This window comes from Plasmodium malariae (assembly GCF_900090045.1).
Source record: "Plasmodium malariae genome assembly, chromosome: 14".
NCBI classification, from domain to species: domain Eukaryota; phylum Apicomplexa; class Aconoidasida; order Haemosporida; family Plasmodiidae; genus Plasmodium; species Plasmodium malariae.
Genome location: NC_041788.1, coordinates 2,794,824 through 2,809,450, shown reverse-complemented (window position 1 = coordinate 2,809,450; position 14,627 = coordinate 2,794,824). Strand labels below are relative to the sequence as shown.

At 28.4% G+C, this 14,627-nt stretch overlaps 4 protein-coding genes across 4 annotated transcripts; 2 read left to right on the top strand and 2 right to left on the bottom strand.

Annotated features, from left to right (window-relative positions):
* Positions 1–2,410: 2,410 nt before the first annotated feature.
* On the top strand, positions 2,411–5,977 carry VP2 (V-type K+-independent H+-translocating inorganic pyrophosphatase, putative; the record flags this gene model as incomplete). The annotated part of the gene is made up of 2 exons (XM_029008282.1): positions 2,411–5,737; positions 5,939–5,977. The coding sequence occupies 2 exons, from the start codon at positions 2,411–2,413 to the stop codon at positions 5,975–5,977; spliced, it is 3,366 nt and encodes a 1,121-aa protein (XP_028864587.1).
* A 2,686-nt stretch (positions 5,978–8,663) lies between these two features.
* Positions 8,664–9,371, top strand: PmUG01_14069300 (conserved Plasmodium protein, unknown function; the record flags this gene model as incomplete). Its single annotated transcript, XM_029008281.1, has 2 exons — positions 8,664–8,775; positions 9,265–9,371. 2 exons carry the CDS (start codon positions 8,664–8,666, stop codon positions 9,369–9,371), a joined length of 219 nt encoding a protein of 72 aa, XP_028864586.1.
* A 762-nt stretch (positions 9,372–10,133) lies between these two features.
* Positions 10,134–11,897, bottom strand: PmUG01_14069200 (PIH1 domain-containing protein, putative; the record flags this gene model as incomplete). Its single annotated transcript, XM_029008280.1, has 3 exons — positions 10,134–10,374; positions 10,613–11,252; positions 11,564–11,897. 3 exons carry the CDS (start codon positions 11,895–11,897, stop codon positions 10,134–10,136), a joined length of 1,215 nt encoding a protein of 404 aa, XP_028864585.1.
* Positions 11,898–12,770: 873 nt separating this feature from the next.
* On the bottom strand, positions 12,771–13,954 carry PmUG01_14069100 (conserved Plasmodium protein, unknown function; the record flags this gene model as incomplete). Its single annotated transcript, XM_029008279.1, has 3 exons — positions 12,771–12,848; positions 13,374–13,702; positions 13,918–13,954. The coding sequence occupies 3 exons, from the start codon at positions 13,952–13,954 to the stop codon at positions 12,771–12,773; spliced, it is 444 nt and encodes a 147-aa protein (XP_028864584.1).
* Positions 13,955–14,627: the final 673 nt, after the last annotated feature.

Sequence of the window (14,627 nt, the reverse complement as noted above, 5' to 3'; positions counted from 1 at the left end):
ACACACAATGTACATGGTTTATTTGGATATATAACTTTTATACATGTATGTATTTTATGTACGTATATATGTACATATGTATGTACGTATTCATGTATGTTTGTACGTTTGCAAGAAACGTGCAATGACAACATTCGTGCATCCCCGCTTTCAAACGAAGAAATAAACGATTTACTTTTGCACACATTTTTATGTGTCTTTCTTTCGTATTCCATATGGAGAGCAAAACAAAATGAGCTAAAGAAGCAAATGTAACATACTTATAATTCGAAAATCGTAGTTAAATATAGCACATTTATGTATGATGTTGTTATTCTATATTTACGTTATTGGCTCTCTCTTTTCTCTCATTATAACATGAAAATAGAAATTTCTCATTTTTCCTAACAAATAATGCCAAGTTAAAAAAAAGGAAGGAGTGGAGAAAAATGAAAAACGGGAGAGGTAGACAAACAAAAATATGCACGTGCATATCGACATACCAATTTTCGTCGCTTTTTAAACGAACTACATATTTTACTTCTCCAAAAAAACATAAAAAAAACACTTTTACAAATTTTGATTATTCTTCTTTCATTTTTTATTGCGTGTACATATTTATTTATGCATTGTACAGAATTTCTCTTTTATTCAAAGGATAATGATATTTTACTGCTCAAAAATATTTAAACTTTCATTTTTTGAATACAAAATAGACACCTCTTAAATATAATACACCCTTTGGGTATTCTACACTTTTAATTGTTTAAGATACATGGAAAATACAAAAATGCGAAAAATCATACGTTTTATAATTATAAAAATTAATAGGGAAACATACGTATAAATATACTTATATATATATATATATTTTTATTTTTATTTTTTTTTATTTATTTATTAGATACATATTTATGTACATGTAAATATTTTTTCTTTTAAGAAAAAATCAGAACAGGAAAGGTTTTTTTTAAATCGTTTACAAAGCACAAATTAAATAGGAGAAAGATTATACGCAATTATATTCAATTAATTGGGTGTTTTATTTTATTATATTTTATTTTTTCTTTTTTAAATCTTAATGATGTAAAAATAAGAACAAATAATAATTTGTGAGAGCAGGTGTCACCTGTTAAAACCCCTCTTTTTAAGAATAAAACGTTCCAACTATATTTCGATCATTTATATTATTACGCTCTTTTTTGTGCATACTGATAATTAACAGTGTAATTTGTTCGAAAATACTTGCGATTCTTTGCTACACGTTTTGCATATTTTTTCCAACATTTTTTACTAATTTTTTTGCTTCATTTTTTGTAATCACTTTTTTTTTTTTTTTTTTTTGTAAATTTGAATTTTAGTTATATACACCTTATTTTCGTTATTTTTTTAATATTTTTTTTTCATGCATCCTACTTTTTGAATTTTGTTTTTACTTTTCTGCTGCTAAGTCATTTTGTCTCCTAGAAAAGATATGTGTACCCATGTATATATGCACATGTACAGGTGTGTACGAAAATATGAACAGTGCAGGTAAATGTGAAAATATGAACAGTACGGGTGTGTGTGAAAATATGAACAGTACGGGTGTGTGTGAAAATATGAACAGAACATGTGAATGTGTAAATATGTACTGTACATGCGAATTTATAAGCATTGTGCAAATGCTAGAATTAAAGCAAACATCCATTCCCTAACAACTCGTCTGCTGAATTATGAAAAGGTAATATTCCCTCTACTATTTTTCCAGTGTATTATGCAAAGATGATGCTTAAATTTTAAACCTTCCTAGTACAAGTTTTTCAAGTTCCAATTTTTTTTTTTTTTTTTTTTTTTTTTTTATAACGATATTTGAACAAAGAAGTTTATTATATACTTTATTACAATTTAAAAGGAAAAAAAAAAGAGGCAAAGTATTAGTTCAAGGTAGCAAAAACACTCACGCCTAAATGCACGTATTCAGAATGAATGCAAACAAATAATTATCAAAAATAAAATGAACATGACAATATAAATTTTAAAATCATAAATGGAAATAGCAGTATAAGTGGTAAAAGTAGCAATAAGCAGCACAAGGAACAGCAAGTAGCCTTAATTGCGAAATTTAGCGGCACAGCAAAAAAAAAAAAAAAAAAATATATATATATATACACATATATATATATATATATACACACATATATATATACATAATATATATTTACATACATATATATTTACATATATACACACACACATATATATATACATATATACCCATTTACATATACGCATATATACAAAACAACAAAAAGGAAGAAAAAATATATCAACCCTTGTGCAGGCAAAGTGGCATTTTCGCATGCACTTGTTCATGCATAGCACCCAGATTAAAAAAAGCAACAAAAAGGAAAAACAGGCAGAGAGAAAGAAAAAGGGATAGAATAATAAAATGCTACCTTTACATGAAAAAACATTAAATGGAAAAACAAGAAAATATAAAAATTTAACACATTCAAATGACAACAAATGTTCGAAGTCTTTTTTTACAAATGATAAAACTAGAAATGTATATAAAGAAAACATAAAAAGAGATTATAGAAAGAGTCGAGCAACATTAGACGCAACATGTGCTATTGCGCCAGGAGAAGAAATGGAAGATGAGGTGGAGGAAAAAGAAGATTTAAAAGTTATAAAGTTCTTAAAAATATATATTAACAAATCAGCAAAGCAAAGGATATTAATTAATACAATAATTCTCTTCTTATTTTTATTGATAGTATATATATCATTCCTACGCATTGACAATATAAGGACTGTTTATTTAATTGGGCTAGCACTTTACAGCATATACTTTTTACTTTTTTCCCTTTATATGTTGAGTACAATATTAAATGATGAATACGAAGTTTATAATACAGTAAAAAGAGACGACCTTATGAGTGATAACATAACACATGAAAGACAGTTAAACATTTTAAATAAAAATGAAGTAGCGAATTCACAACAAATGAACAGACATGGAAACGCCTTAAGCCATGGGTATGGGGCAAGTATCCCCCTTAAGGATAGTCAGTACAGGATCAAGCATAAATTAGAAGAGAAAAATTATACAAAAGGCAGGGACGCAGTGGAAGGAACAAATCCCAGTAGTCCGGTGAAAGGAAGTGCACATGAGCAGGGTATTCCTACCAATAGGAGTAGCTACAGAAGTATCAGCATGAGTGAAAATGGAAATGACAAAAAAAAAAGCCCACATGGTAAAAATATCGTGGAGGTTCGTAAGGGGGGAAATACCAAAAGGGCAGGGGCATGTAACGAGGGTGTAGGGGAAAGTAACGAGGACAGTGAGGCTTTCGAAGGATACGATATGTTCACCTTTGATAGCATAGCAAAGCCAATAAGAGAAGGAGCAGAAGGATTTTTTGCTGTTCAGTATAATTCAATATTTAGAATTTCCTTACTTTTTAGTCTATTAATATTCCTCTTATATATTATGAGAGGAGATTATACAAAACTACCACAGGAGAAGAGTGTAAGAATGAAACATGTTAGTGATAAGTCTGTTGTCATATCACCATGTGCATATGGTCTTATAACAGCTGTGTCTTTTTTATTAGGGGCTATTTGTAGCTCAATAGCAGGATATAATGGAATATATGTTGCTGTTAGAGCTAATGTGAAAGTAGCTAAAGCTGCAACCTATTCATATAATAAAGCATTAATTACATGTTTTAGAAGTGGTGCAGTAAGTGCAATTGTGAATGTATCCTTAGCTATTTTAGGTATCTGTATATTACTACTGTTCGTAAGCGTGTTGTATCCTTCATTGGCCTTTACGAAACATCCTTTATTAATAGTAGGGTACGGGTTTGGAGCTTCTTTAGTTGCAATGTTATATCAGTTAGCTGGTGGTATATATACTAAAGCAGCAGATATAGGTGCAGATTTGGTTGGGAAGATAGAAAGACATATACCTGAAGATGATGCAAGAAATCCTGCAGTTATAGCCGACCTAGTAGGTGATAATGTAGGAGATTGTGCAGGTCAATGTGCAGATTTATTTGAATCGATATCTGCTGAAATTATTGCTTCTATGATTTTAGGAGGGAATTTATGTGTTAATGGTATAATATCTGAAAAAAGTGCTAGCTATTTTGTTCTATTCCCCTTATTTGTTCATTCCATGGATTTACTTGTTTCTACCATAGGTGTTTATTTAGTATATACAAGCAGTAATGATGAATGGAATGGCTCCAAAAGAAATAGGGAAGCTTATTACAAAGGGGCTAATGAAAAAATAGAGAAGGTGGAAAAAGCGAAGAAAGCGGACAAGGCGGAGTATGGGAAGAAGCACACTTACAGCAGTAATGACATAAAAACATGTTTTTATGAAAAATCTAGGGCTACTAAAAATATGAACAGTAAAGAAGTAGATTTACTGCTGTGTGAAAATTATGCGGACGATCATGATCATTATGATCAATTTGATTATAATTATGAGTATGATGATAAAATAAAATCAGAAAATTTAGAAAGCCCTTTAAAAGTTATGCTTAAAGCATACTTTTTTATATGCTTACTTTCCATTACAGGATTTTCGCTTTTATGTAGAATTCTTTTTTCATTAGATGAAGAGAGGGGGAAAAACTATACATGGGCATATTTTTCCTTATGTGGATTAGTTGGTATGACTTGTTCATATTTATTTGTTATCTTGACAAGATACTACACAGACTATTCATATCCAAAGGTAAAAAAAATAGCACATGCCTCTTTGAGTGGACCTGCCACAAATATAATAGCAGGTTTGTACGTAGGTTTAGAGTCTACCTTTTTTCCTGTAATCGTTATTTCAATATCTCTATTGTTGTCATATTATTTAGGTATAAAAGGAAATATAACAGGAGATAGTGGTGTTATAAATGGGTTATATGGTACATCTGTTGCTACAATGGGTATGTTATCAACGGCTGTATTTATTTTAAGTATGTCTAATTTTGGCCCGATAGCTGACAATGCAGGAGGAATCGTAGAGATGTCTAAACAACCAGAATATGTTCGTATTATAACAGACAAACTAGATGCTGTTGGAAATGTAACTAAAGCTAATACTAAAGGTTTTAGTGTAGGGTCTGCTGCACTTGCATGTTTTCTACTCTTTTCTGCTTTTTTAAGTGAAGTATCTATATATTCAAAAACGCCTCTTCAGACTGTTGACATTGCAATACCGGAGGTGTTCATAGGTGGGATTTTAGGTTCTGTTGTTGTTTTTCTTTTTGCAGCATGGTCCTTAGATGCTGTAGGTAATACTGCTGAAGAAGTATTGAATGAAGTACGACGACAATTTAATGAACACCCAGGTATTCTAACATATAAAGAAAAACCTGACTACCATACTTGTGTAGCTATAATAAGTAGAAGAGCATTATCAGAAACAGTAAAACCTGGACTTCTAGGAATTTTTGCTCCAATAATTGTTGGTATGTTGTTTAAATATATTGGTTTCTTACAAAATAATCAACTCCTAGGTGCACAAGTTATTGCCTCTTTTATTATGTTTTCCACATCCACTGGTATCCTCATGGCCCTATTTTTAAATAATGCCGGTGGTGCATGGGATAATGCCAAAAAGTATATTGAATCAGGTTTTTACGGGGGGAAAAATAGTCCTGCGCATGTTTCCAGTGTCATAGGAGATACTGTAGGAGATCCTTGCAAAGACACCGCTGGACCTTCAATCCATGTTCTCATCAAGCTCATATCGACCATAACAATGGTAATAATTTGACAACATCAAGTAAAGATGCGCTGATGTGCACAAGTGTGGATGTATGCTTCCGCGAATATGCGTACGTATATATGCTTCCATGTATGTATGCACAAATAAGCAAATGCTTTTACTGTATGTAAAAGATGCATTTCCTTTACATTTATATATTTCCTGTTTCATTTTATTTTATCTTCCCCCTTCCTTTAGGTGATGACTCCGTTAATTGCATCGACCGCGACAGAGTAATTTTAGAGCCTAATCCCTCTTTTCATTTTAGTTGTTTGATTTTTTTCTTTTGATAAAGATTAAGGTAAGCAAGTTTTTTAGTATTCACTAAATTTTTTTAACTTTGTCTATTTATTATATTATCCGCCAAATAAAAAAAAAAAAAAAAATTCAAGACAGTACAAAAACGTTATCAACTTTTTGCAAATAAACAATTTGTTTTGTTATATATGTTCATTTTGTACAACGATATCTATATATGTACTTATGTGTATATGTCAAAGTGTACATTTCAACTTTTCTAATTTTTGTTTAGCTTTGCGCATCATTATTAGTGGGTATTATGAACAAGGATACCTGAAAATATGTATAATTTTTTTTTTTTTTTTTTTTGAATTCTTCTTACGTTAGTTTGCAAAAATGAAAACAGTATAACCGATTCATGCTATTCATTTCGTTGTTTCCGTAGAAATTATGTTATAATGCGGTTTGATCATTGCCATATTATGTCATAGTACAATATACTGCATTATAGAACATTGTATTGTATTATTCTATCACATCATACTGCTTTATTCTACATTATAATATACTATATGCATGATGTATGCATTTTTTTATTTTGTTTTTTTGTTCCCTCAAATCAACCTCAGCACTTAAGGCAAACAATTAACTTTTGATTGTAATATTTTCTTACTAAATGAATGATGCATAAATAGTTGTATACAATTTATGACAAATTACACCCTTCTTATGCATGCTCATATGACACCAGGTGATATATCAATGAAATGGTAACATGGTGGAGTTACATGAAATATATTATTATTTTCATTTTGTTTCTTACTGTTTTGCCAGAAATGAGGTATACAGTTTCAGATTAATATGTGCCAATAAGGCAAATGAAAAAGCAGCAATTGTAGCATTAATAAATTTTTTTTTATATTTTCTGAACAAGTCAGAATAAGAATGTACATAATTTTTTTTTTTATGCATATTCATTGGCGAATATATATAAAGTTATTTCCCTTATGTGCTAAAATTGGAAATATGTTTTAAGCGAAGAATTTTTTTTTCTTTTTTTTCTTTTTTTTTTTTTTTCTTTTTTCCTCATTCCCCATTTTCCACACAAAAAATATAATGATTTAATAATTAGGAATAAAACCTAAGTATATAAACATAAATAAGTGTATTAATAATAACATTGCTTGTTCAGGTAAAACATAAATGTGCTTATATGTCTCATTTTATTTTTTATTTTTTTTCACATGACCTATTCAGGCAGTGGTACAATTTAATGAAATCACTAAATTGATAATAATATGGAACTAAACATTTCATTATATTATTTCTTCCATTGTATTGTAGTTATAGCCCCTGTATATATATTTTTTTTTTTTTTTGTACACTATTCTTTTCAATTAATAAAATTTTAAGATAATACGAAACAAAATTTTCATATGTTCAGTTATAGCTTAATTTTTTTGGTTATCCCTTTTACCATAAAAACGATGTATCGTGCAACGTAACTACTGCATTCGACAAGTACGTGTATCGGAAATGTAAACCCTGTGTAAGATTATAACTGTTAAATAGTAGGAAAACTGAGATAAGAGCAAAAAGTGGAAAACATAAAAAAAATGTAATAAAAAAAAAAAATATATATATATATATATATATATATATATATATATATATATATGTACATATGAATACGTATGTATATATGTATACATTTAAAATGATAAAAAAACACATAAAGTACTATTTTTATTAAATATATGACTGTATGTTGTATGATATTACAAAATGTAAAAATGAAATTACTTTATTTGGTCCTCGTTGAAACTCTTGCTCATTTTTTTTTTTTTTTTTTTTTTTTTTTTGAGCTCTTTAAAACTGTACACACCTAAAAAATCTCTTTTTTTTTTTTTTTTTTTTTTTTTATTAGTAGTAATTCATTCTTATATCCTAGTGGGGATATTTCCGTATACATCCAATTATGTACATTGTGTATACATATATATGTATGTATATATATTTATTTACGCATATATGTATACGCATATATATGTTTATGTTAGTGTGTTTGTGCGTATGCATGTATATATACGAATGTTTTTTTGCATTTGTGTAGCATGTATATATATATGTATACAAGTATAAATGTACAAGTACACATATACACTATACAAAAAAAAAAAAAAAAAATTGTATTTTACTTTAAAGATTACAAGTATAATCGTAACGAAGAATAAAGAGAAACATAATTTTTTTAAATTTTAAATGATGAATAATATTTTTCGATTGCATTGTTACTATTAGCCACTTGAAAATTAAAAGCTCAATTGGAAAAGCCTATTTTGCTTTTTTATTTTTCCCTTTTTTTTGCCAGTTTTTTACAAAATTTTTACGAAATTTTTTGTTTATTTTTTTATTTTCTTTTTATTTATTATGCTTAAATTTAAATTCTCTTTAATTTTGTAATTAAAGAAAATTACACATACTGAAAAAAAGTTTTTTTTTTCTTTTTTTATACTTTAATCTTTTAAAATTAATTCTAAGTTGCAAGTGCAATATAGTACACATATCAACATACGGATATATTATTCTTAATCTTTATTGAGCTTTAATATTTTGGCAAACGTAAAAATATATTTCACCTACAAGTTTTGTTTTAAAGTGAATTGTTATAGGGGAATAAAAAATGGTAAATCCAAACAAAGATAAAAATATTCGTTTGGAAAGACACAGCGCAGGTAAGAGACCTGCCTATGGTGACACAAGCGTCCGCGCAGGAACGGGGAAATACAACTGGGGTTAACATTTCATAAAAAAAGAAAATATATTGTTATTAGAATGAAAGATAAAGAACTACACTTTTGTAAGAACACTCTTTGTCTTTATTTTGTCATTTCGTTACACACACACTAACACATCACTATCTTTGAAAAAAAAAAAAAAAAAAAAAATTCCAATTTTTGTTATATATAATATAAAAACAAAAATAATTTTATTACTTTACCGTTTTATTGCTTCGTCGTTTTACTGCTTCGTCGTTTTACTGCTTCGTCGTTTTACTGTTTCGTCGTTTTACTGCTTCGTCGTTTTACTGCTTCGTCGTTTTACTGCTTCGTCGTTTTACTGCTTCGTCGTTTTTACTGCTTCGTCGTTTTACTGCTTCGTCGTTTTACTGCTTCGTCGTTTTACTGCTTCGTCGTTTTACTGCTTCGTTGTTTTACTGCCTCATTGTTTCATTGCTTTATTTTATTTTTTTTTTTTTTTTTTCCCTCCACATATATATTCAGGAAACACAACGACAGATGTTGTAGTTACAAACTCCAACCTCATAGACGAAAAAGATCCTATGTATGACAGCGAATTGGAAAAAATTAGTAAAGCGGGAAAAAAATAAAAATAAAAAATATTGTTGAAGAAAACAAAATTTTTTTTTCATATAGTACTATAATTATTATTACTTTTACTACTTTTACTACTTTTACTACTTTTACTACTTTTACTACTTTTACTACTTTTACTACTTTTACTACTTTTACTACTGTTATTACTATTATTACTATTATTACTATTACTATCATTATTTTACCTTTTCTTGTATATTTTACGAACTTTAATTTTTTTTATTTTTTTTTTAATCATCATTATAAAAAATGCCGACGTATCTTGGTTTAATAGTTATTTCGTTTTTTACACTTATATAGTGATGTAGTGCTTTCGAAATATAATATATTTCATGATGTCTTTCATATACTAAATAACAAGAAGATAGAAAAAAAAAAAAAAAAAAAAAAATTGCCATTACAAAATTTTTTAAGATTTTTTATCATGTGATATTAAAAAGTGTAATTTATTTTTACATCTTTAATGAACTCTACCCGAGTGATGTTAACAATTAATATATTACAATCGCATGGAATACGTAGTAGCAAACAAGAATGTACATGCTTGATTTGCTCCTTTTTGATTAATGTCTCCTGTTTGATTATATATGCAGAAGGAAAAGCATTGCATATTGTGTGCAGTTAAAAAAATGAAATTTTTGCTTATTGATATTTTGAATAATTGAGAAATTTTTTTTTTTTTTTTTTTTTTTATGTTTTGCTGATGAACCAGTTTTTCTATTTCTATTTCTATTTCTATTTCTTACTCTTGATGCTTAAAATATAGAGCTATCACTCGTTTCCGTATTATCTGGGGATACATCATTGTATGCGTTTTGAGTTATTTCTTTAAAAATTACAGAAGCAGCAGAATTTTTACTAACAGGTATTATAATATTTAAAAGATGGTACTTTTCTAGGTATTGTGACAGAGCATTTGCGGATTCGAAATAAAATGGGAAGCGAATGTTAAAATTTTTGTAAGGGGGGTTATATCCTAACGGGAAAAAGGGAGACCTAAAGGGGGTGGTGGAGACATTAGATGTGTGTATAGACGTACTTACATATTTATGTGTGTACGTATGTAGGCTTTTATTTGTGAGTAGAAATATGTACGCGCGTAAATATGCAGGTATTTATGTTTATATGTGTGCAAAACATATATACCCAAGCATTAACACATTTACATATTTCCCATGCAACTGTCTGTCAGTGGAATGTACAGGTTAAATATTCTATCTTTTTTCTTTCTTACTTTTTGAAAAAAATACTTAAATGATCGTCACTTATATAAAGGTTTACAAACTGATGGAGTGCAAACACATCATCAGGATTTGTTTTGCTACGTTCAGCAAGGATGAAAAAAGGGAGTTGAACTTGAATTACACATATGGTATTTAGGACTTGTTCATAAGATAAAAACTCATCATCTAGTTCGATATTATAATCATTTAAAAAGGATTTAAAAACTTGTTTTTTTCTCTCCCCTTTCTCTTTTGCATTGTCTCTATCTTTTACTTTATTTTTTTTTTCATTAGAGTTTAAAAATGGAGGTTTAAAATCGAAAGCGTCAATTGCATCATCCAGTGGAAACATACGCACATAAGGTAGATAAAATTTTTCCATTGTTTTGTGTTTATCTTCTAGCACTTTTTTATTCACAAACCACATGTCCCATTCAGGCTTTTTAACTGTTAAGTAGTTATCTATGTCCTTTCCCCCTTTGGAAATATCACCATTGTCGTTGCAGTTGTCCCATCCATTGTAAGAATTGTTGTTATTATTACTCCCCTTGCTGGAAATTTTATTTCCTTTGTTGTCTCCTTCATTTTCCTCCACAAAGTTAAATTTATGTTGTTGGTCGTCTTTTATGCACTGGTCATCTGGGTTATTGCCTATAAAAAAAAGGAAAAAAAACAAAATATATTTTATTCATCTTCAAAAATTTCAAGTAAATATTCACACAATATTCAAACTTGGTCTTGCTTTTTTGTATGTGCATATAATGCATAACTGTTTATTTTTTATTAGTTGTGCTTTTCTTTTTTTTTTTTTTTTTTATAAAAAAAAGAAAAAAAAACCTTGCCTTTATATTTATGTTCAGGAAAAAAAAACAAATTTGTGCAGGTTTCTGTCTTGTACTTATTTTTTATAGCTACCTGAACAAGTTCAGCTATAACTTTTTTTAACTCTACATTTTTTTTACTTTGTACCACAACTTTTGTATTAAGAACGATATCGTACGTTTTGTATTTATTCCCCTTTTTATCTTCTTTGACTTTTTCTTCGCCTATACTTAAAGGAATTCTCAACCCCTCTTGGTCATTTAAGTCAGGTATTTTTTTAAAATGAAACTCAGCAATTAAATTGGAAGAGCAAATGTTAAAGTAAACTTTTCCACCATCCTTTTCATATGTTTTTATTACAAACCCTTTTTGCGGACTTATTTTTATTGTTTTTTCGTTTTTCACCAAATCGTTTAACTTGTCAGAAGAAAATTGGAAGTGTTTATTTCTCTGCGTAATGTACTGCTCGTACATGTTTCCCTTTTCAACTTAACAGTACAGAAGAAAAAATACTTTAAGATACGCACACAGAAAGAACACCTTTAAATTAAACGAGTTTTACAAACATATGAAAAAATAAAAAATAAAATTGCCTTAAACCTTATTCGTGTGTATACGAATACAATACATAGTATATATCATAATACTATATACTGTAAAAATAATTCCCTATATAAAAGAATCATTTAAGAGAAGCGATGTTATAAATTTTCCACGTTTACCCTTTCTTTTGATTGCTTCCAAACATTAGCAAAAAAAAAAAAAGATATGGGAAAATGTGGAAAACTGAGGAAAAATGTGCAAAATTGCGAAAAAAAGAACAGTAAACGGCTAAATTACTACATACATTTTAAATTAACATCTCCCCTTGTTTACACATTTATACTGTTTTTACAAAAATATTTTCCTTGTTACAATTAAAAAAAAAAAGAGTAACAGCTATAAAAAAAAAAAAAAAATTGCTTTCATTGCTAATAGTAAAATATGGTAAAAAATAATAATGAGTAAACTACTGTGTATGTGCATATGAAGAACGGATAAACGTGTAGTTAACAAGACATCCTCTTCACAGGGGCAAAAAGAATGTACACACGTGCGTAAACGTAAATATATGCACGCGAACAAGTATATATAAACAAACGCACGTAGTACATATACACACGTATATATGTACATTCCCCCATTCAAACGATTAGAGGCTTTTTATGACTACAGCAATTAACTATCATAAAAAGCTACACTTCCTTTTCTGCTCTTAGCTAGAACTACGTTACTTCTTGTAATTCCTCCTTTTCTTTTCCACTTTTTACTATTTTATTATTTCTCAAATATTTGGGTGCCTTCAATTTACATGCTTTGCTGGCATGACTTTAGCGAGTCTGCGTAGTTTTGGCACATGCTAATGTCGGAATGTCTCATTAAGCACTGCAAAAAAAAAAAAAAATAATAAATATATAAAACAAATAACATAAAACAAACAAAATAAGGCAAACAAAATAAGGAAAACAAAATAAAGCAAACAAAATAAAGCAAACAAAATAAAGCAAACAAAATAAAGCAAACAAAATAAAGCAAACAAAATAAAGCAAACAAAATAAACTAAATTAAATAAACAAAATAAAGCAAACAAAATAAAGCAAAAAATAAAGCAAAAAAAATAAACTAAATAAAATAAACAAAATAAAGCAAACAAAACAAAGCAAACAAAATAAAGCTAACAAAATAAAATAAACAATATAAAACAATATAAAATAAAATGTGCAACATCAAAACAATATGAATGAGAAAAATAGGAAAACATGGTATGGAATATTTTGTAAAAACGTGAAACACAAAATATATTAAAACTCCTCCTCTCGGTTTATGTGTAAAATTGAATCAAAGTATAAAAAATATGTACAGAGTGGTCAGCTTTGCTCTTTTCTTTTATATTTGCTTAATTTCTTATACTTGATTAAGTTCATCTTTAAACGTCCTGCACTTCATTTCATTGTTCCTTTCGCTGTTCAATGCAGCCGCTTGGTTCAATTGTGCGTTGTTATTTCCGTGTGAAACTTCTACTTGTCTTGGACCTAAAAGTGAGTCAACGGCTCTTTGTGCAACTCCAAATCCTACACCTGATGCCATTCCACTGGCAACTGTCCCCATTACATTGGACAAAAAACCACCTGACTTTTGTTGTTGCTGCATTACACCTCCTGAATAGCTTTGTGTACTGTTACTATTACCTCTACTCATTCCACTTGAAGGAGCTTGCTTCATAAAAGAGGACCTCGTACCTAAAACATTAAAAAGGATGTTACTCTATATATATTTTTTGTTTTTGTTTTTGTTTTTGTTTTTGTTTTCGATTTTATCTTTATTTTTATCTTTATTTTTATCTTTATTTTTATTTTATTTTTTTTTTTTTTTTCGAGCTAAAACCATTTTTCAGCGCTCATTTGTAACAGTTCCCCTGCGTATCTTACACATGCTTAGAGGCCATAATAATAACATGAGCGTTTGAAATGAAAGAAATATATTTTTCTCATATTTTTGTCATGTTTTTCTCATATTTTTGTCATGTTTTTCTCATATTTTTGTCATGTTTTTCTCATATTTTTGTCATGTTTTTCTAATATTTTTGTCATGTTTTTCTCTACTCATCCTTTTGTTCTTCACTTTTTTTTTCTCTTACTTAAACCTCCTGAACGGCTCTTTGATGATCGTCCCATAGTTAATCAGATATATGCAAAATGAGAAATAGCTAAAGCCTTATTTTTAAATGCAAATACACGCGCAAAACGCATAAAGATGTTTTATATATATATATATTTATTTATTTATTTATAAACCCTTGACACTTCAAAGATATAAATAGTTAAATGAAAATTATGTCCGTTCTTTTTTCCTTTTAAATGAAAAGAAATTTAAGATAATTTTAAAATGTTTAAAGTTTTATTTAGTTCAACAAAAAAAAAAAAAAAAAGTAAGAAAAAAAAAAATATATTATTTCGTTTTCGTTTGTTTGTGTTTACGTTTACTTTGTTTAGTTTTTTTTTTTTTTTGAAAATTTTTTGTTTTTTCTGCTACATATTATGCATATATATATGTATTTATATATATATATATATATAATATGTACGTATGTATGTATATATTTGTTCCGTGTAACAAGTGTATACACAAGATGAACATCCGAATAGGGGGAAAATGGTGTATATT